Genomic DNA, 20,656 nt, shown 5'->3' with positions numbered 1-20,656 from the left:
AAACATTTGAAATATATCAGTCTGTGTGTAAAGAATGAAAATAATATACAAGTTTCACCTTTTGAATGGAATTACTGAAATAAATCAGCTGATATTCTTATTTTATGACCAGCACCTGTAATGTGCGCCTTCATTTGAATAGCTTGTGGCACCTCCATTAGCAGTGATAACTTGGAGTAAACATCTCCTATAGCCACTAATTAAGGATGGTTGCCCACACCTATTTAGAACTCAGCCAATTGACTGAGGTTTGAGGTTTGTCTGGCACTTCAGATCCTGCCGCAGCATCTCAAATGGATTAAGGTTAGGACTTTGACTTGGCCAATCCTTAACACAAATCTTCTTTCTCCTTAGTCGTTCTTTGGTAGATTTTCTTGAATGCTTTGGGTTGTTGTCTTTTTGAAAGACCAGTTTTCGGCCCAGCTTTAGCTTGTTGACATATGGCCTGATGTTCTGTTCAAGAATCTCCAGTATACTTCAGAATTCATGGTCCCCTGTATTCTGGCTGCACAATATATAGTTTCATCATCGACATTGCGAAGTACATCGCAACAGGGATGAAAGAAGCTTTAGCTGATGAGAGTCGTCTAGTCTGTGTAACAACAGACAAGGCCGCGAACATGGTGAAGGCTGCACCTGAACAAGTGGACCAGATTGCAGTGCTTTGGCCACAGACTGCACCTTGCAGTTGGTAAGTTATGCCCAATTGCGCATTCTATTTTACTACTGTTACAATTGCTATGCTATTACTGTTACATATTATTACCTAGCAACCTGTTTTGAAATATAACACTTTTTTATAACTTTCATACATTTTTATTGTAGAGGGTGGGGCTGGGGAAGAATGAAGGATACAGACTGTCAAGTTGATAGTCAAATCTCTTTCTGAATTTTGTTTTTTCATAACGCAATATATATCGCAGAAAAACGAAATATCACAATGTCAGTTATTTCCAATATCATGCAACCCTACCCTTTATGTTGTGCAGTCAAGCAGCACCAGAGAAAGAAATGCAGACCAGGATCTTGATCAGGATCTTCTCACCACCATGCTTGACGGTTGGGATAACGCTCTTTTGCTGTTAGGGTTTTTGCCAAACTGCTGTTTTGTGACACAACGTGTCAATTTTGGATGAATCTGTCCAGAGAATGGACTTCCAGAAACATTCAGATTTATCCAGGTGGTCTCTGGGAGCAGTTTTTTTGACAACCAAGTGTTCATCCTGATATTCCTTAAATTAATTGCATTTCAATTCAGTATTCTTATTGTTGAATGAGATGCAGCAAGGGAGGTCTGCAAATTTCAAGATGTTATGTTTGGGTTGACAATTACCTGATTTCTTGTTTTTCTTGTGGCTCCCACTGCCCTCTTCCTGATATCTTCTGAGATCTCCTTTCCTCTTTGGCATAGTGTTTTGTATTCACCTCAGTGGGTAACACCAAACTGACCAGGTTTCTTGTCCAAACACTTTCCTAAAGATCCCCCCTTTGATTTATACATTTGGTACCCAATATTTACCCATCGAATTTACTCATGATTTAAACAATGCAATTTGGAGTTCAATTGTTTTTGCACTGGCACTTGTTTTTCTACTACACGCATGATGTCTTCTAAACCAACATACTGTATGGAATGGTAACTGTAAAACTATTATGTCAGATAAAAAAGACTGGTTCTTACTAAATAAAAATGTCATTGAATTGACTGAAAAATTTAGGATTGACATACAGTAATGCAGCACTTTTTTGTGCATTTACAGGCTTGTTCAGTCCACCGTTAATCATGAACATGAGCAGTTGTCCAATTTCTGCCTTTATTAATGTTATATTAGACTTGGGTAGCCCTGAATAAACGTTAGTGTGCCGTTATATTCTTTAACACAGACAATGGTGTCCTGTAATATCCCAAATTGCTAATCTTTTTTTCCTGAGCTCTGTCGCCTTCTTCCATTGGAAATTCCTGGCCAGTCTCCAAGTTCCAGCAAGCTATGGGAGAGCAGAATAAATTTAAATATAATTTCCGTATAAGTTTCACCACATCACGATGATGGGAAAGATGTTTTTTGTATTTGGTTAAGTACTGCTTTCATTAAAGAACTTTGAAATCATTTTGAGAAAGTATATTCTTTTGTTTATAACCTTTGGTTATAGTGTTATTATATCTACTGGATAAGCTATAGCTGTTTCACACTTCATCCACTACAGATCCAATAGAGTATATTATCCCAATAAATGTATCATCAGACCATGAGTGATTCAACACTATAGTTTATGCAGAATGGTTTGAATACCCTATAATAAATAACATGACATCCCTGGACAATGGGGCCATTATTAGTAAGTTCCTCACTACAGAAGTTACACCACCTGGTTGAGAAACTGTGCTTGTTTTTAGGGGGCCAATCAACGAAGTTGCTGGAACCCTTTTATGTTTGTACGTTTTATTATTATTAGGGGACCAAGTACCGTAGGTACGGTACCCTATTGTTTTTGTTGGTTTTATTATTATTATTATTAGGGGACCAAGTACCGTAGGTACAGTACCCTATTGTTTTTGTTGGTTTTATTATTATTATTAGGGGACCAAGTACCGTAGGTATGGTACCCTATTGTTATTGTTGGATTTATTATTATTATTATTATTTTTCTCCGGGCCCATTTTCAGAGGCCCGTAACATCGCCCATATGAGGCTCAATTTGCATGAAACTTTGCAAACTTGTTGCCATGAGAGGCCCGAAGGGCCTCGGCCATTACTATACCTATACACCCCATGGTGGCGCTGTAGCACTTAGTCAAATGTTGAAGTTTTGAGCATGCATATCTCATGAACCGAATGTCGTAGAGTCATGCAGCCAAGTTCCATACATGCCCCTTCTCATGTTGACCAAAAAAGTCTCTGGGGTCTTTCAAATTCGCCCCTTGGATTTTCCTTCATTTTGAATTTGGTGAAAAATACATTAACAACATCTCCTCCAAGACCACTGAACGGATTTGCATGGTGTTTGGTGTGAAGGACCTTTGAACCATTATCTTTAACATTTATATAAGGTAAGTTGATATCTCAAATAGTACGGCCGAAATAAGCGAATGAAATTGAGCTGGGCGGGTCTATGACTTTAGACGTCCGTTAATCCCAAATGGAACATCAACCAGCTATGAAACTAAACATACTAGTACATGTGTCTCTCAAGAATGGACAGAAAAAGTCCCATACAGAAATACCTCTTGGGGGCGCTATAAACATAACCAATGTTTCTCACGATTTTGCCGTCGATAAAAACACACTTAAACGACATTTCCTCCGAAACAGCTGAATGGATTTGGATGACAATTAGTGTAAAGGATGACTGGACCATTGTCTTTAAAAGTTATAGCATTGTAAATGTTTCTGGTGGATTTTCTAAATATGCGTCCGCATCCTGTGGTGTAGTGGGGACATCCCTGTTCTGCAATATTCTGGCCCTGGTTCAATTCCCCTCTGAGATGTTCCCTATATTGTATTTCAGAAATGTATATCCCCTCTGTACTCTTCACACAACAATATGTAATACCATGATTCTCAAATGTTTAGGAGAAGAATTATTTTACGTGACCCTTATATACTGTTATTGTTTTCCAAAAACACAAGTCAGCCTTGAAGTGATAAGTAGGATGTATAGCTATTAGCTATATGGTCTTTGTGCAAGACTACTCTTTAGTTCTGTTAATAAATGTTATTTTGTCCACATAATTTCAGCAAAAGTTTAATGGCTGAGGTAAAAGTTGCATTCTGCTGTTTAAATAGTGTAATGATTAAAGACAGTCTGCCACATAGAAAACCAGGGATTGAAACCTGCCAGCGACAACAATATTCATCCCTCCTAATCGGCTGAACTAGGATTGCCTGATTGCTTTTCTGGTTTCAAGGTCTTTTTATTTTGTTTTAATTTCCTCTCCTTCGATTGGACATCCTGACTACTAGTGGCATTGGTTTTTTTTAAATAGCAAAACATTTCTCTTGTGAGAGCATGCAGTGAGATGCTTCCTGTGCCCCGCTTGGCCCCCTGAATAGCTGGTCGCAGCTTTAATTGTTCGGTTTGTTTTTCATCGACTGTACTGCTGGCTGTAGTCTCACCCACTTTAGAGAAAAGTCAAGAATATGTATTGGGAAAATATTTAGTTTTGTTCCATACAGAGGGAAATAACGTATAGGATAGGAAGACTCAAAAGTAGAAGACTTTTGTGTAATCGATAACTGCACAGAATTTTCAGAATGCTTTGATCCTTGCCATTTTGATCCAACAGATTCTACCTCAAAACAGATTTGTAACTATGTGTTATGCTTTGCTATGGAGCGAAAAAAAATAATTTCCCACATTGGACACCGAAGCTGTACCATAAAGAGAATGAAGACATTCAATGTGTCTGTCTTTGCTTTAGATTAAATGCACCACGAGTTAAGCATCTGTAGCTATTTGGGTTATTTGCATACTGTATCTGTTGCAAGGATAAAAAATAAATGGACCATTTCAACCTCTCTGTCTCATGATATATTTTATTCTATGCAAATTGGTTTGCAATCCAACTTAACACACATTTGTATCCATTCCTCCAGGGTAATGAATTAATATGAAGAAATCTAAATGTAGCTATGACACAGTTGGCTAGTTTGTTACATTTATTTAGCTAACCCGCTCAAATATTACAACGTTAACCCATGGTTTGCCACCCTAACATGTATATTAAGGTTCCTAAATTTACTTTTACATTGCATCAAACCCCAAAAAGCTTATCAGAACAATAAACATGTATATTGATTTAATTAACTACTGTGCTGTCTTTCGGGAGAGACAGCTTCCTTGTGACATCTTTGTCTTGATAATGATTTAAAGCCATCAATACTATATCTACTTCAGTCTGTTAAAATGAAATATAACAGTACGGTACATATTTCCTAAAGTGTTGATATTTTCCTCAGCATAACTTTTTGGTTGATAGCAACACAAAACATCTACAATCTTATGACAATGAGTGACATCAAAGAAAGCTTTTTATACTGGAGAGAATTTGAGGATGGAAAAAGTTTGGCAGTATTCAGAAATAATGTTTAGAATTTGAATTACTTCATATCTTCACCCTTTACAAATATATTCAATACTCCTTCATTCCTTAATATATACAGTGGATATAAAAAAGTCTACACACCCCTGTTAAAATGACAGGTTCTTGTGATATAAAAGAATGAGACAAAGATAAATCATGTCAGAACATTTTCCACCTTTAATGTGACCTATAACATGAACAATTCAATTGAAAAACTGAAATCTTTGAGGGGGAAAAATAAAAAACTCACAATAACCTGGTTGCATAAGTGTGCACACCCTTAAACTAATACTTTGTTGAAGCACCTTTTAATTTTATTACAGCACTCAGTCTTTTTGGGAAGGGGTCTATTAGCATGGCACATCTTGACGTGGCAATATTTGTCCACTCTTCTTTGCAAAAGAGCTCCAAATCTGTCAGATTGCTAGGACATCTCCTGTGCACAGTCCTCTTCAGATCACCCCACAGATGTTCAATTGGATTCAGGTCTGGGCTCTGGCTGGTCCATTCCAAAACGTTAATCTTCTTCTGTTGAAGCCATGCTTTTGTGGATTTAGATGTGTGCTTTGGGTCGTTGTCGTGCTGAAAGGTGAATTTCATCTTCAGCTTTCTAACGGATGCGGTAAGGTTTTGTGCCAAAATTGCCTGGTATTTGGAACTGTTCATAATTCTCTCCACCCCGACTAAGGCCCCGGTTCCAGCTGAAGAAAAATAGCCCCAAAGCATGATGCTGCCACCACCATGCTTCACTGTGGGTATGGTGTTCTTTGGGTGATGTGCAGTGTTGTTTTTTGTGCCAAACATACCTTTTGGAATTATGCCCAAACTGTTCAACCTTGGTTTCATCAGACCATAACACATTTTCCCACATGCTTTTGGGAGACTTGATGTTTGTTTTTTCAAACTTCAGCCGGGATGTTTTTCTTTATAAGAAAAGGCTTCCGTCTTGCCACCCTACCCCATAGCCCATTCATATGAAGAATATGTGAGATTGTTGTTACATGTAGCACACCGTCAGTACCTGCCAGACGTTCCTGCAGTTCCTTTAATGTTGCTATAGGCCTCTTGGAAGCCTCCCTGACCAGTTTTCTTCTTGTATTTTCATAAATTTTGGAAGGACGTCCAGTTCTTGGTAATGTCTATGTTGTGCCATATTTTCTCCACTTGATGATGACTGTCTTCACTGTGTTCCATGGTACATCTAATGCTTTGGAAATTATTTTGTACCCTTCTCCTGACTGATATCTTTAAACAATGAGATCCCTCTGATGCTTTGGATGCTCACTGTGGACCATGGCTTTTGCTCTGAGATGCAACTAAGAAAATGTCAGGAAAATCCTACTAGAACAGCTGAACTTTAAATGATGGCAGGTGTGTAATGACTTCTATTTAACATGAGTTTGAATATGATTGGTTCATATTCAAACTCAGCCACATCCCCAGTTATAAGAGGGTGTGCAAACTTATGTAACCAGATTATTGTAAGGATTTCATTTTTCCGCTTCGAATATCTCAGTTTGTTTTTAAATTGAATTGTTCACATTATAGGTCACATTAAATGTGGAAAAAGTCTCATTCTTTTACATCACAAAAACCTTGCATTCTAACAAGGGTGTGTAGACTTTTTATATGCACAGTATATACAATTTGTCAGGATTTGACAAGCCTCAGATGTTAATGTTTGCATTTATGTCATAACATTTCTGCAAATACAGGCATGACATCAAGAAGTCTACTGACATTAGCCAACAACTATACTAGTCCTCATTTATTAACTGGAATGGCTAGGATAAAAACAAATTGATAACTTGAAATTTGACTGCCATTATACATTTGTTAAATTGGCTTTCCCATCTCAATGCAAATGTTCCCTCATCCCATGTCTTCTTAATTAGCAAGTTAAGTAAGCGTTCAGTGTAGGGTTGTAGCATTGCACGTAGGAGGTAGGACAAAGACGCGAAGAGAATGGAGGACTTTTAATAAAGTGAACTACTACATAACAAAACAATCATCCAGAAAAGAACAATGTTTCAAAAGGAATCCGAAAACAATGGACTGACAACAAACATTAGTCAAAGAGGTTCTTAAATAGGGACTGATCAGGCAGTGCCAGGACGTGACAGTTGTATAGTTTTGGTCATTCTGATGCCAAGGATGTGCATTGGCCAATATTTTACTGTCCGAATAGTATGTTATTATTCTAATAGTATTCAGTTAACCCAAAATACATGTTTTAAAAAACGATCAATACAACATGAGCTCTACGCGCTGGACTGTTGATCCCATGAACATTGGCTTAGGCGCCATTCGTGTGAAAACAGCGAGCGTGCATATGGAGGAAGCATTGTGGTAGACATGAAAAACTTGGTTACAGAACTAGAAGACTATTTATCAACACAATATTGAGTTTATTGGATGGAGGAGTCTAAAAAGCTAAGCTATGCTATTTGCGTAACTCACCGTTTTGTGGCCAAATAATTTAGGTAACATTAATTCAGTAAATATATTCCATCTTCCATTGAATTAGTTAACGTTTATCCTCTTGCTAACAATAGGTTATGCTGAATATATTGCATAATTCTGACTGACTGGGCCACACCACTACCCGCTTAGATTTATGATCGTAAACAGCAAACACGTGTGAAGGAGTGCATGTTATAAAAATGATGTAAAATTTAAAAAGAAATGTCATGGTAGATCAACATATATAACAATTTGAGATAGGAATTGTAATAGCATTTAGAAAAATATTTAGGTCTATATATTTCAACCAAAAAAAAAAACACATTGGCTAAGTAAATAATTATGGGTAGGCCTACTCGAATACGAAATTAATTTAGGATATTCAAATATTCGACTATCCGTGCCCATCCCTAATGCAAACACAATGAGTTTATGCTGCATTTTGGTCATGAAATGATTGTACCTGTTAAACAATTATTGGTTGCGTGTTAGTTGGTCATTTTTACTTTGAGCGCAGTATTTTCCGGCAATGCACACTTGGGTTGGCAGAACCATTTTGGAAAGTTACATCCTTCCTCGAAAGTAATAGTTTTCCCCAGCGCAATTCTGTTCTTACATCATGTGAATGCCCCATTACTCTCCTTTCTGCTCTTCCTCTTCTTCTATTACTCCATGCTTCTCTCCTCTTCCCCCTACTTCCACATCTATATCTTTTCAATCATCTCTTACTCCTCTACCTCCATCTTCCACTGCTGAGCTCTGACTCTCCACATCCCTCACTTTCACTGACCTGGATAAAAGAGACACTGCAGCAGAGGAATAAATATGATACAATTGTTGTCAGGATAATAATCTGTTTCTCTCTCTGTCTCTTATCATTCACTTTCTCCGTCCCCCTACATTGTTTATTATAGGTGCAACACACACACACTCACACACACTTAATGGCTAGACTGTGTCACATCAAGGTGTGGATATATATATCAGACTATGGATACCAGTTTTATCAGGGCCTATTTAAAATGACCAGTGTCCTACATTTGACAAAATAAATAATTATTTGATTTAATTCCAAAAACAACAACTCCCAACTGATGGATGTTTTCCCAAAAACTCATTACAATCGATACTGCATGTCACTGCTGCTGAGAGTGGTTGATATCTACGGAGTAACAACAAGTAGACAACAGTAAAAAACAACAACATATCTTTTCACACGTGTTACTTGAACTTCAAACCGACGTGAACTGTATAATGACAATAATTTGCTTTTATGAAATGTGCCTTGGGAATCTGATCATTTTAGGTCTGTAGCCCAGTGGGTACTGTAAATGTCACAGACAGAATTATGAATGACATAAAATGCTGCCCTTTCTAAATTATTCAGGAAAGTGTCCGACAGGACAAATGCTGATAACTTCAGAAGCTATAAATACCAGGATGAGGATGGTACAATGGTAACAGAGTTTAATTGTATATTCTCAGCTAGATTTTGATGATACGTCTACTGAAATGCTTAGAATTACTCTACAAATATACCAGACTGCTGTTCATATTTTTAGGGGACACATTATTTTCTATTACTTTTAACTATTAAAGAGCGTCAATAAACATGTTTGGCTCCTAACTGCCAGAACATATGTTTTGTTCATGATACAGCATTGTACCACACGCGCGCACACACAACGGACTGTGTTGAGTCCATTTACAGTGGAGAGGTCGATCCACAAATCAAACTCCATCTTGGCTCTGTAGCTACTCATCATTTGGGTTAATCATACATTGTTCTGCATATGGTATAGAGAAAAGGGCCATTGGCTGCCAACTGCACTTCATCAAAGGCATACATGACTACAGGTCTCGACAGCTTGCAGGCAAGATCATTGCTCAACCCTTCTTCCCTTGTCACCAAGCAGTTCCCACAGAAAAATCCTGCCACCTGATTTTTTTTTTTGCCCTTGCCCTAAACCTTCTTCTAATCCTAACCTTAGCAAGCAGTTGCTTGTCAACCGATTGTTTGATGACAGCATTGTTTGATGATAGTTTAACAGTGTGCAGAAGTCATGGATTAGCAAACACATCATGCCACTGGAACACAGGAGTGATGGTTACTGATAATGGGCCTCTGTACACCTATGTAGATAATTCTGTCGTTTCCAGCTACAATAGTTGTTTCCAACCTTAACAAGGTATACACTGTAGTTTGGATGAATTTGTATTATTTTTGTTTTAATTTGCTTTAAAAAAGGACATTTCTAACTGACCCCAAACTTTTGAACTGTAGTGTAAATGTATGTCAAAGTTAAGTACATTTGGGTATCCTGTTCCAGTATTGTTTACTACCATTAGCAGCACATACCAAAACAAAGTCTGGGTATTTGTAATGTAAATGTGAAGTCGACTGATTGAAAATTATACAAATTGCCTTAAATGTTTCCTAATGAAAATTAGCGGCTGGCTAGTGGACATAACTAATTTGTTTCTTTATTTATTAAGATACAATATATGTTTTGAATCAGCATGTCTGTTTGAGTAAGATGAGAAGAAAAAGGAAATTGCTTTGCAATGTTGATTAAATGTGTCTGTCTTCTTAAAATGAATAATGTGCATTGTGAAAGATTGTGCTGATCGTACAGTGCTGGCCTCAACCCTTGGTAAGAAGAATTTCTGCACTCCAGATTCCAGATTGATGGTTATTTAATGTGCGATAGGGTGGTGCAGAGTTGCAGTAGGGACATCTGGATATGTATTATATAACATGTGTGTGTGGTTTCTTGTATACAAAGCATAATAACAATACAATGTTGTTATACGCTTAGGCTACTATTGAACATTCAACAGGTAACAGAAAGATACCCCTAGTGGATTTACAAAGAGAACGAATGGTGTGCACATGGATCATTTGCATATTTACCAAAGGCGTTCACAGATAACGGAAACATGCATGCATAGCAAATATCCACCTACACTAGCTTTAGTGCTCCAATTATACAGAAGTAATAGGCAATAATGCATTGAACAGTTTCAGGAGCTCAAATGCAACTGAGCTAGCATCAGGGACGTCGCTATGCCTGTTTTACATAAATCAATATCAGTCAATATATTTCGTTTGTGAGGTATTTATTTCATCAACCGTTCCATTGCATCTTAAATGTCTTACAAATTGTATAGGAATTGTATAGAATCGTGTTCATTTGGCAGTATGTTTGGTTGAGTTTGATGCTTTGAACGTAACTTGCTCATCAGACGTGAGCTCTGTTCTGTAAATAGATAACTCTCATTGAGCTCCACTGTGGAATGATCTGCCAATTAAGGTTACAAATGCAAACTCAGTGCAAACTTTCAAGTGTCTACTAAAAACTCATCTTTACCGCACGGTTTATAATTAGGTGTAGCCTGGCCCGGGGGCGTGAAGGTGACCAGTAGGCTTGATACTGTCTACCCTTGCTGTCTTACAAGGTGGGCTCTCATTGCCACTGGGATGCCCTCCCTCCAATTCCTTTCGGGGGATGAGTCACTGGCTTGTTGTTGTCTCTCTGTTGTGAACTTGTACAATTGGGCTGTACTCTGCTGGCAATACTCGGCCCTCATTCAGGGTGGTTGCGGTTGGTGAGTGTCCCTTTGGTTGATGCCTGGCAATGTGGGTGGATTGATTTCCTACCTGTTGGGCCCTGTCTGGGGTCTCCCCCGGGTAGGGCCACAGTGTCGCCGGACCCCCACATCTCAGTTCCAAGGTATACGATTGTGCTGGGGGATTGGGTCAGTTCTCCTTCCCCACTAAGTTCTCCTTCTTCACTATAAATTGTTGTTGATATGAGGAATGCATTTTCTGAATTTGCCCAGTCTCCTCAGTCTCCGTTTTAAACTTTAGGAGGTCATGAGGTCCTGGTCCACACCTGCAGAGTACCTGGTTTGGGGGTCCCGTTGCTGTCCCTGTCCTTGTCCATCTGGTCATACTTCTGACCTAGTCTAAATTTAAATAGACTCTGGATATATTTAGACCCAGATACATTTATTCATTTTTCCAATTGGACTCCTAATATCTCACCCAGCACAGCCAGAGGAGGACTGGTCACCCCTCTGAGCCTGGGTCCTCTATAGGTTTCTTCCTAAAATTCGGCCTTCTTAGGGAGTTTTTCCTAGCCACTGAAATTCAACACTACTGTTGTTTGCTCCTTGGGATTTAAGGCCGGGTGTCTCTGTAAAAGCACTTTGTGATAACTGCTGTTGTAAAAAGGGCTTCATAAATAAATTTGATTGACTGATTGATACTCCTGCGCCAAAACATGTGCGTTAATCAAACCGGAAACTGTCAATTTATAAACAAATCTCATCCAATGACTTCCAGTGCAACGCAACGAGTTTGACGTATCTGGTGGGCATCAGGCGTTACATTTATCCTCGGTCGTCTTTCTATGCTAATCATTGCCATTAGCGAGCTAGCAGTGCAGTAACAAATACGGTACGTTGTTTTGGTTTACTTATAGAAATATTACTAATTGCTTAGTTTGTCAACGTTACTGTCAATTACCATATGTAATTTTTATGGATGAGCATTAAAAAGGCAGAAGACCACTACGTGTGGACATTGGCAGATGTGCAAAAATAGTCAATGTTAGAAGTTTATCCTGTGTTGGTGAGTGTAGTTAACAAGATACAAGTAAAAAAACAAACAAATAATTGATATATTATTAATAAACATTATCCAGGATACTACCTTGGACACCATCGTAATTTCTAATGCTGTCATTGTTTACAATCTGAATGTAATTTTCTGTTTACACATCTATCTACTAATGTATGACCGGATCATATTAGAGGTTTATTGTGTTAAATTGCCAAGCTCACAGTTCAGATGGTGTCAAGCGTGTGTGTCGGCAACCAGGTGAGGAGTACAAAGACATGTGTGTCTTGCCTACAGTCAAGCATGGTGGTGGGAGTGTCATGGTCTGAGGCTGCATGAGTGCTGCCGGCACTGGGAAGCTACAGTTAATTGAGGGAAACATGAATGCCAACATGTACTGTGACATACTGAAGCAGAGCATGATCCCCTCCCGTTGGAGACTGGGCCGCAGGGCAGTATTCCAACATGATAATGACCCCAAACATACCTCCAAGACGACCAATGCCTTGCTAAAGAAGCTGAGGGTAAAGGTGATGGACTGGCTAAGCAGACCTAAACCCTATTGAGCATCTGTGGGGCATACTCAAACGGAAGATGGAGGAGCGCAAGGTCTCTAACATCCACCAACTCCGTGATGTCGTCATGGCGGAGTGTAAAAGGACTCCAGTGGCAACCTGTGAAGCTCTGGTGAACTCCATGCCCAAGAAGGTTAAAATATTGACACTTTGGGCCCAATTTTTCACTTTTGTTGCCAGCGGTTTAGACATTAATGGCTATGTTGAGCGTTTTGCCACTAGGTTTTATGGAGATTATGACTCATACTATTTGGTCTGGTCTAGGCGTTAGCTGTCTGTGACGTAGCATCTAGTCAGGTAATGCAGATTGTTTCTTTCATATACATTGTCCTCTATTGTTTCCTGGCCAGATTGTCACCATTTTCCAGCGATAATACATTGAGCAATCTTAGATTTTTCACTCTAAAGCCACTTCATTTCCACTTTTACATTCAGTCATCTTTTTTGTTACACCAGTTAATTGCCCCAACCCAAGGGCTTATAAATCCATTTTGACTTTATGATTTGCTTTTAATTGACAAAAGAGTGTGAAATAAAACAATGTCCTTCTAAGCACTCCTTATCAAAATTGTTTTCATATTGTTTTATATTGTTTTCAGTGAACCAGTTTTTAAGTTCCCGATACAGGTTCTTTCCACTAACAGAGTACATTTTGGCTAGTGTAAATGTATCTGGAAAATTTTAATTTCATAAATACTGAAATTAAAATGTCATAAATACTGTAAAAACACAGACACTTATACTGTAGGTGAGCATGAATCTTTATAATGTTAACAACATAGCTGGAGAACATGGCCATTAAGTGTAACCCTGTGTTGGCTGACCGTGATGGTCACAAGGGATGTGACTTGGAGATGCCAGTTGTCTCAACATTGCCTAAGTTGTTTGTAATTTGATCGTAATCTCTCTAGTGGGACATCAGTAATTGTTGACTTATGAAGGGTCGTCTGAGTGCCGAGTGGTAAAACGGACTAACTTGATAGTGAAATCCTGTGTAGAAAATGCAACGCTGCTCTGTATGATGTTTGTTTGGGGTTAATGGGAGAAACCGTGCATGACATTTTACACAAGCAGACTGAGTTTGTTTTTGTCTTTGCCAAGTATGATTTAGGATGCGTTTGTCATGCTAGTGCTGGAGATAACAGCTTGTCATTTGTGTGGATTGAACAGACATAGCCAGAGCCAAAGTAATGAAGGCCTCTGATCAGCACTCATTTCATGCCTCACAGCTTTGTTTAGTCTAGTGTTTATTCATCACAATTGCTTGTATTTCAGCAATAATGTTTGCAAAATATAAAAATGAATGGGGAAACAGCCGAATAATCTGGCTGTATGTTTTAAGTTGAATGTTGACAGGCAAAAAAAATGGGACAGTCTCAACTGTGGACTGAAAGATATACTAAAATGTAATTTTGGGGGAAATCTTTCATATAGGTAATAAAAAAGACGTGTATATGTTTCAGTCTATACAGTGTGTTCAAACAGCTAGGCTGTGTTAATGTAAGCTCCCCTGTCTACTCTCTGTTTTGTGTCTGACCAGAGGTGCCTCCGAGTCCAGTGGAAACCACCCCTGTGACCTCTCCTCGGCAGCGCAGGGACTCAGATCGCTACTGCCAGCTATGCAACGCTTGGTTCAACAACCCGGGCATGGCACAGCAACACTATGACGGCAAAAAGCACAAGAAGAATGCAGCTCGTGCCGACCTCCTGGAACAGCTGGGGAAGACATTGGACATGGGGGAGATGAAAGGTAGAACAAAGTACAGACAAGCGGAGGCCAGAGGCAGACCAAATCAACTCTCTCACTTACTCACTCACACACACACAAACACACACACACAAAATGTATAGATAACCATGCAGCCCACAGCTAATGTTCTTGTCTGTAGTAACATTATGCAGTATTTAAGTGTGTGTGTAGCACCATTGTTATATAAAATATCAAAATATATTACATGTTATGCAAGGAAATAAGACCCAGACTATTGACATGCATCTCAAATCTATACTGCATCCACTATGACAAATTATGCAGAGTACTGTAAGTGCCAAAGGAGATGTTTGCTGCCTTGAAAGGGCCTAATGTCAGTAAAATTACTGAACACAAATGAACTTGTCAGTTTTCATGTAATAGATGATATGTCCAACCCTATCCCCTGAATTCTGTCCTAAACCACTTCTGTTGGAAGTGGTGACTCACCATATGTGATAACTACATTAAATGTCAAGATATATAGTCAATATGAAGTGGCATTCATTCAACTCCATGCCATTTATCATGCTCTTTAGAATGATATTATCAGATATTAACCCTATTTGTAAACATAACATATTTGTAGCATATTCGCTGTTCTGGTTTATGGGCTGAAAATGGCAGGTTTGGCATAAGATAAATTGGAACAGTTTCTATGTAATAGCATGCTGTACAATACATTCTATAGTAAGAGGTCCAGCTCTTTGCTTTATATTGCTGTATGGGTAATGACTGACACCCGTTCTTAACTTGAGGATCATGTACAACAAGTTGTTGCACATACCTCTCCCACAAATTGGGCTTCTTTTACAACTTTTTTGTGGTTTAAAATCAGTGAAATCCTGTAGGCGGGCTCTATATATTTTGAAAATGATTCTTGTAGGATTATAATAAGTACTGTTTTGATGTCATTCAAACAAACTAAACACCTGTGAGTCCAAAATGTGCACTTAACATTTCCATATCATAAAATTCAGAAATAAGACAAAACATATTGAAATTGGAAATGATCAACCCTTGGGATGAATTTGTACCCTTGTTGGTGCTCTTAAGGCAAATGTTACTCATACTCTTACTCGCGTTCCCTCGCTGTGTATCACATAGCTCTCTTGATTTGGCTAGTGTCTGCTGCAGTCCCAGCCATTAGGTTCCACAGTCGAGAAGCTCAGCCTCTCTAAGTACCCTTACCTGACGAGCCTGTTTCAGGCTGTTAATTTTGGAGTGGAGAGAGGAAATGGTGCTTTCTCTCATTTTGTTTCCTACCCACAAAATGTCAATAACAATTAGAGAACATTATTCTAGCAGCAAGCTGCTGTGGTCGGGGTGGGAAAGGTGCCAGGGCACCAGGAGGTGCCCAGAGGGTTGTAAAGTTAAGGGGTAATGAGCAAACATAATGTGGGATGTCTTTTCAGTCATGTCTGACTGGAACTGTAGCTTGTGGTCTTTTTTGATACTTAAGGCTGATAGGTTAAATCTGCCTTGCCGTGGATTAATCGTGAGGCTTCATCTGCACTGTGCAGCCCTCACCCAAAGGATCCATCCATCCATCATCTTCCGCTTATCCGGGGTCGCGGGGGCAGCAGTCTAAGCAGGGATGCCCAGACTTCCCTCTCCCTAGACACTTCCTCCAGCTCTTCCGGGGGGACACCGAGGCGTTCCCAGGCCAGCCGGGAGACATAGTCCCTCCAGCGTGTCCTAGGTCTTCCCCGGGGTCTCCTCCCGGTGGGACGGGACCGGAACACCTTCACCCAAAGGATGTCAATTCATTTACGTCTGATTGGCAATGTACTGTAGGCCTTATTGATGCTCACAAGTGATAGATGGTCTGGACAGTGTTTCATAGAACAGTTTAGCAAAACAGCCAGCTCATAATTAAGAGCCTTTATCACGGACAACAAACACAGATGGTAGATTTTATAGTTTAAATGCCCCCCTCAAATATCCGTCACATGTGGATCATCAGGCTGTTCTTTCAGATTCATAATTTTACAACAAAAGTAGGATATTTACAATATTGTCACAGAGACTTCACATAATGTAATCTTTAACTCAAATATTTACAGTATGTGTGCAATTAGTTCTGCCACTACCCTGGATGAATCCAGTCTGCTGAATGCATTGTTAGTGGTGCTTTTTCATGGCATTACGTTCCAGTTGTAAGTTATTTGGCTATATATCCTAAAGTTTATTATATGTTTGTATGTGCGTGTGGGTGTGCTGACTAGGCCATGAGTCTCTTGTTAAAAGCAAGAGCAATACATTAACATTGTAATTAATCACTGTTAAGGTAGAGAAATGATAAATGAAATAGATTGTGTGCAATAGTATGCTACCGTAGCACAGTGGTAAGGGATCCCAACTATTCAGTGATAATTCAGTTATATGATTTTTAGAGCTTACATTTTTAGCTACCCTAACTTCTGCTGACCCACCAAGCAGCAAACTTCTGGCTATACTCCAGGGCAGTGCTCAGGGGCTGAGTGTGACTGCCTGTAGGTGTTTGGGTGAGAACGAATAAGAGAACAATGAATCACAAAAAAAGCACATGCCCTTTATTATCGACTTATCTTGCAGACAACATCAAAAAATACTTTCCAGAATCTGAAATAAGTAGGACTTGGAGTTAGGTGTCAGCAGACTAGGGCTCGGTATTGTCAGCTGCAAATTATGAGGCTTCATGCTGCCAAGTCCCGTTTTTTTGAAATGTTGCCGAGTTCTAACTTCAAAGCTGATTAATGACACATACAGCTGATTGGTGGGCTCTGCCTTGTTGGGCATGATATGCTTGGCTTCACCTGGATGAAGCTGTCCAATCACTAAGATGAATGAGTATTTTGTCCATGGTCACCAGGTACAGTATGTTATGCACAGTAGTATGCCTCATTTAGAGTTATTAATGGACATTCAAGTAATCACTTGATATGAACTTGCTATTGTAAGATAGTAGCAGTTAATTTATATGTAGTATAGTGGTTTAAATATTAAGAATGTACCCGGTCGAGTCATGGGAGTGAATTCAATTATTTATTGAAAGTATTGCAGCAAATGTTGTTTCTTGGTTGAAGTATGTTACATATCAATTTCATTTACAAAATGGCCGTTGTCCCCAATTTATACTGGAAACGTGTCTATCCAGAATTCCGTAACACAGTACCTCAAGCCCATTGGCTAATTACCATCGCAAACTTTGACAGAACGTGACTTCCTGTGAACGTGAGGGTGAATACAAAATGGATGTTGTGTTGTTTTTCGATATCTATACCCATATAACTTGTAACAAAGCATGCATTCATAAAATAATAATATAACTGGAATCTCTCACTATATATATTTGGAGCCAGCCAAAAAGAGCGATTTTTGGAGTGACTGATTGACTGACTGATTGGCTACCACTTGTAAAATAGCATAGTGGTTAGAAATGCTTTCCATTCAATTCCAGTGTTCAAGTCTCGCCGCAGACATAAATTATCCTTTTGGATTTGTTCAGGATAGACAAAAATGTCGCTGGCTACAACCTTCAGTAGCTATCTTATATAAAGCCTAAAATAAAACTGTTTACGGTTACTATTTCTGGTGGATTTTCGAAGTACGCGTCCATGCATGCTTTTTGGGGTAATATAGGCTAGATCACCACCCCTTGGGCAGTAAAATAGGAGGGATTTCCACAAATCTCTTGTCTTTTCACTTGACGAAAATATCAGTTATCATCACCTATATTGATAGTTATTGCATCAATGTCATTCACGAATGAAAGAAAAACTAGCATTGTTGTGCCATGAAATGAAATAGCTTTTTCAGTGTAAAGTTCATCTTCAGTCTTGCTAGCAATTGCTCAACACTTCTGACTATTCCAAGTAGGAAAGTAGATACTAGTAGGCCTATTACTGGATTCATATAGTTCAAATATGCTATTTGTGGTGGAAGTAAACTTAATATGAAAAGTTAGTTAGTTTGACACAATGATTAATGGTGTCTAGCTAAATATTGATGTTTTGCGTGACAAAATTATCTAATGTCGAGACACAATTTTCTGACGAGGTAGTATGTCCCAATTGGTCCCAATACTGGCATACTAGCTTACTATACACAATACAGTATGTACTTCACCATCATCCGCAAAGTACATACTTGTAGTACACAGTATGTAGTACGTGATTTGAGATTCAGACAAAGATTTGGATTTCCTCGAAGTTCACATAGCGTAGTGGTTAGCTATTCAACTGTTATTGTATGGACGACCATCTACAGTAATCTTGGCAAAAAAGTACACTTTAGTTCTGTTAAGACATTTTCTGTTACCCATGTTATTTCAGCAAACATTTTATGGCTGGTATAAAAGTGGCATTTGGAGACTTTACGGAGGCAAATTACCAGCAAGCCTTGTGCTCTTGTGGGATTACCCCTGACCTTTAACATTTTCACCCTGGTTCGATTCTCCGCTGAGATGTACATTTTTTTGTCTCTCAGAAATATTTATCCATTCAGTACTTTTCAGCCATCGCACAACAATATATCCACTCTGTAATACCATGAATCTCATATATTTAAAAGAGTAATTGTATTATGTGATCCTTGTATTACTGTTATTGTTTTCTAAAAAAATTTACCAGCCATGGAGTGATTGGAGTCCTTGTTTTCATTATAAGTAGGCTGTATAGCTATTGGCTAGCCATCCACAGTAATCTTGGTACAAAATACACTTTAGTTCTGTTAAGAAATGTTCTGTTACCCACATTACAGTGGGGAGAACAAGTATTTGATACACCGATTTTGCAGGTTTTCCTACTTGCAAAGCATGTAGAGGTCTGTTATTTCTATCATAGGTACACTTCAACTGTGAGAGGCGGAATCAAAAAATAAAATCCAGAGAATCACATTGTATGATTTTTAAATAGTTAATTTGCATGACATTACATGTGCCATTTGTGCCAAATATAAAGCTAAGCTAAAATCAAATACTTGTTCTCCCCACTGTATTACAGCAAAAATGTAATGGCTGAGGTAAAAGTTGCATTCCCACTTTTTAAATAGCTTAATGGTTAAAGATGCAGTCTGCCACATAGGACTCTGCGGATCAAAACCAGCCAGGGACCACAACATTAATCTTTTTTAATCTAGGCTTCCTTTTTCCCCCTTTTTTTCCTGGTTTATTAAAACAAATTATCTACTGATTCTTGGAGATTATGCATCGCCTCAGTAGTTAAATTTAATTTTTTCTCTTAGATATAAACTATCATGATTGGATAAGTCTCTCGTTGCCTGTAATTAGAGTTCAGCTATGTTTCTGTACCAAATTTTCAACCCTAGTTTTGCTAAATTCTGACCATTCTTTGCTAAATGTTTGAGTACAAGGTCCTTGGGGAGCTTTGATGGCCAGCAATCTTCAAATCATTTCATGAATTTTGGTTTGGCTTTATCTCAGTGCTAGAATTGTGCCGATCAAGGACATTTGCCTTTTCATTACATTATTTTGATTTAATTTCATTGCTATACTCAAAACTGAACTTCTGTCCCTGTTGGATTCCTCAAGGAGTTTTCTGTACATTGCTTTATTCATTTATTCTATCACAAGAAATATCCCGGTCCCTGATAAGAAACAGTCCACAACATGTTTCACAGTAGGTATGTGTGAGGTTCGGTTCTGTTTGGTTTTTGTTTGTGAACGTAGTCCGCTATGTTTGGCTTTTGGTCTTACTTTTCCTTGTCCTTATTGTTTGCATTTATGCCTTGTTTGCTCCCTCGTTGTGTCCCTATTTAATTTCCTCCTGCCCCAGTGTTTCTTGTTGGTCATTGTTGTTTGTGATGTTTGCCATTATTGTTGTCTGTTCCTACCATTTGTGCCTTTTGTTTCTCTTTTACTTTGTGAATTTAAATTACCTTTTGCCTTTTTGAAACTTCTGCGCCTGTGTCCTTCTACCCATGCCCAACCGTGACAGTATGGTGTTTTTTTCTCTTGTGACATGTGCCATTTGTGCCAAATATGAAGCTAAGCTAAAATGCATTTAAAAGCATTAAGCATTTAAGCTAAATTGTTCAAATTTATTTTCGCCATACTGAAGACTTTTTACTAGTTTTATACTAGCAGACCCACAGTATATCAGCATAAAATGGTGGTAGCAACACTTGATTGGTAAATTTGATTAAAAAAAGAAAAGGAA

General features: G+C 38.6%; 1 protein-coding gene across 1 annotated transcript in view; it reads left to right on the top strand.

The window, feature by feature from the left end:
* zmat4a (zinc finger, matrin-type 4a) overlaps positions 1 to 20,656 on the top strand; it is a 160,532-nt gene that overhangs the window by 105,604 nt on the left and 34,272 nt on the right. The window contains exon 5 of the mRNA XM_013136765.3: positions 14,286 to 14,495. Within this exon, the coding sequence (XP_012992219.1) occupies positions 14,286 to 14,495 (210 nt within the window). The remainder of the gene's footprint in view (positions 1 to 14,285; positions 14,496 to 20,656) is intronic.

Source organism: Esox lucius, chromosome 13, assembly GCF_011004845.1.
Source record: "Esox lucius isolate fEsoLuc1 chromosome 13, fEsoLuc1.pri, whole genome shotgun sequence".
Classification (NCBI taxonomy): Eukaryota; Metazoa; Chordata; class Actinopteri; order Esociformes; family Esocidae; genus Esox; species Esox lucius.
This window is presented reverse-complemented; position numbering and strand designations above follow the sequence as displayed.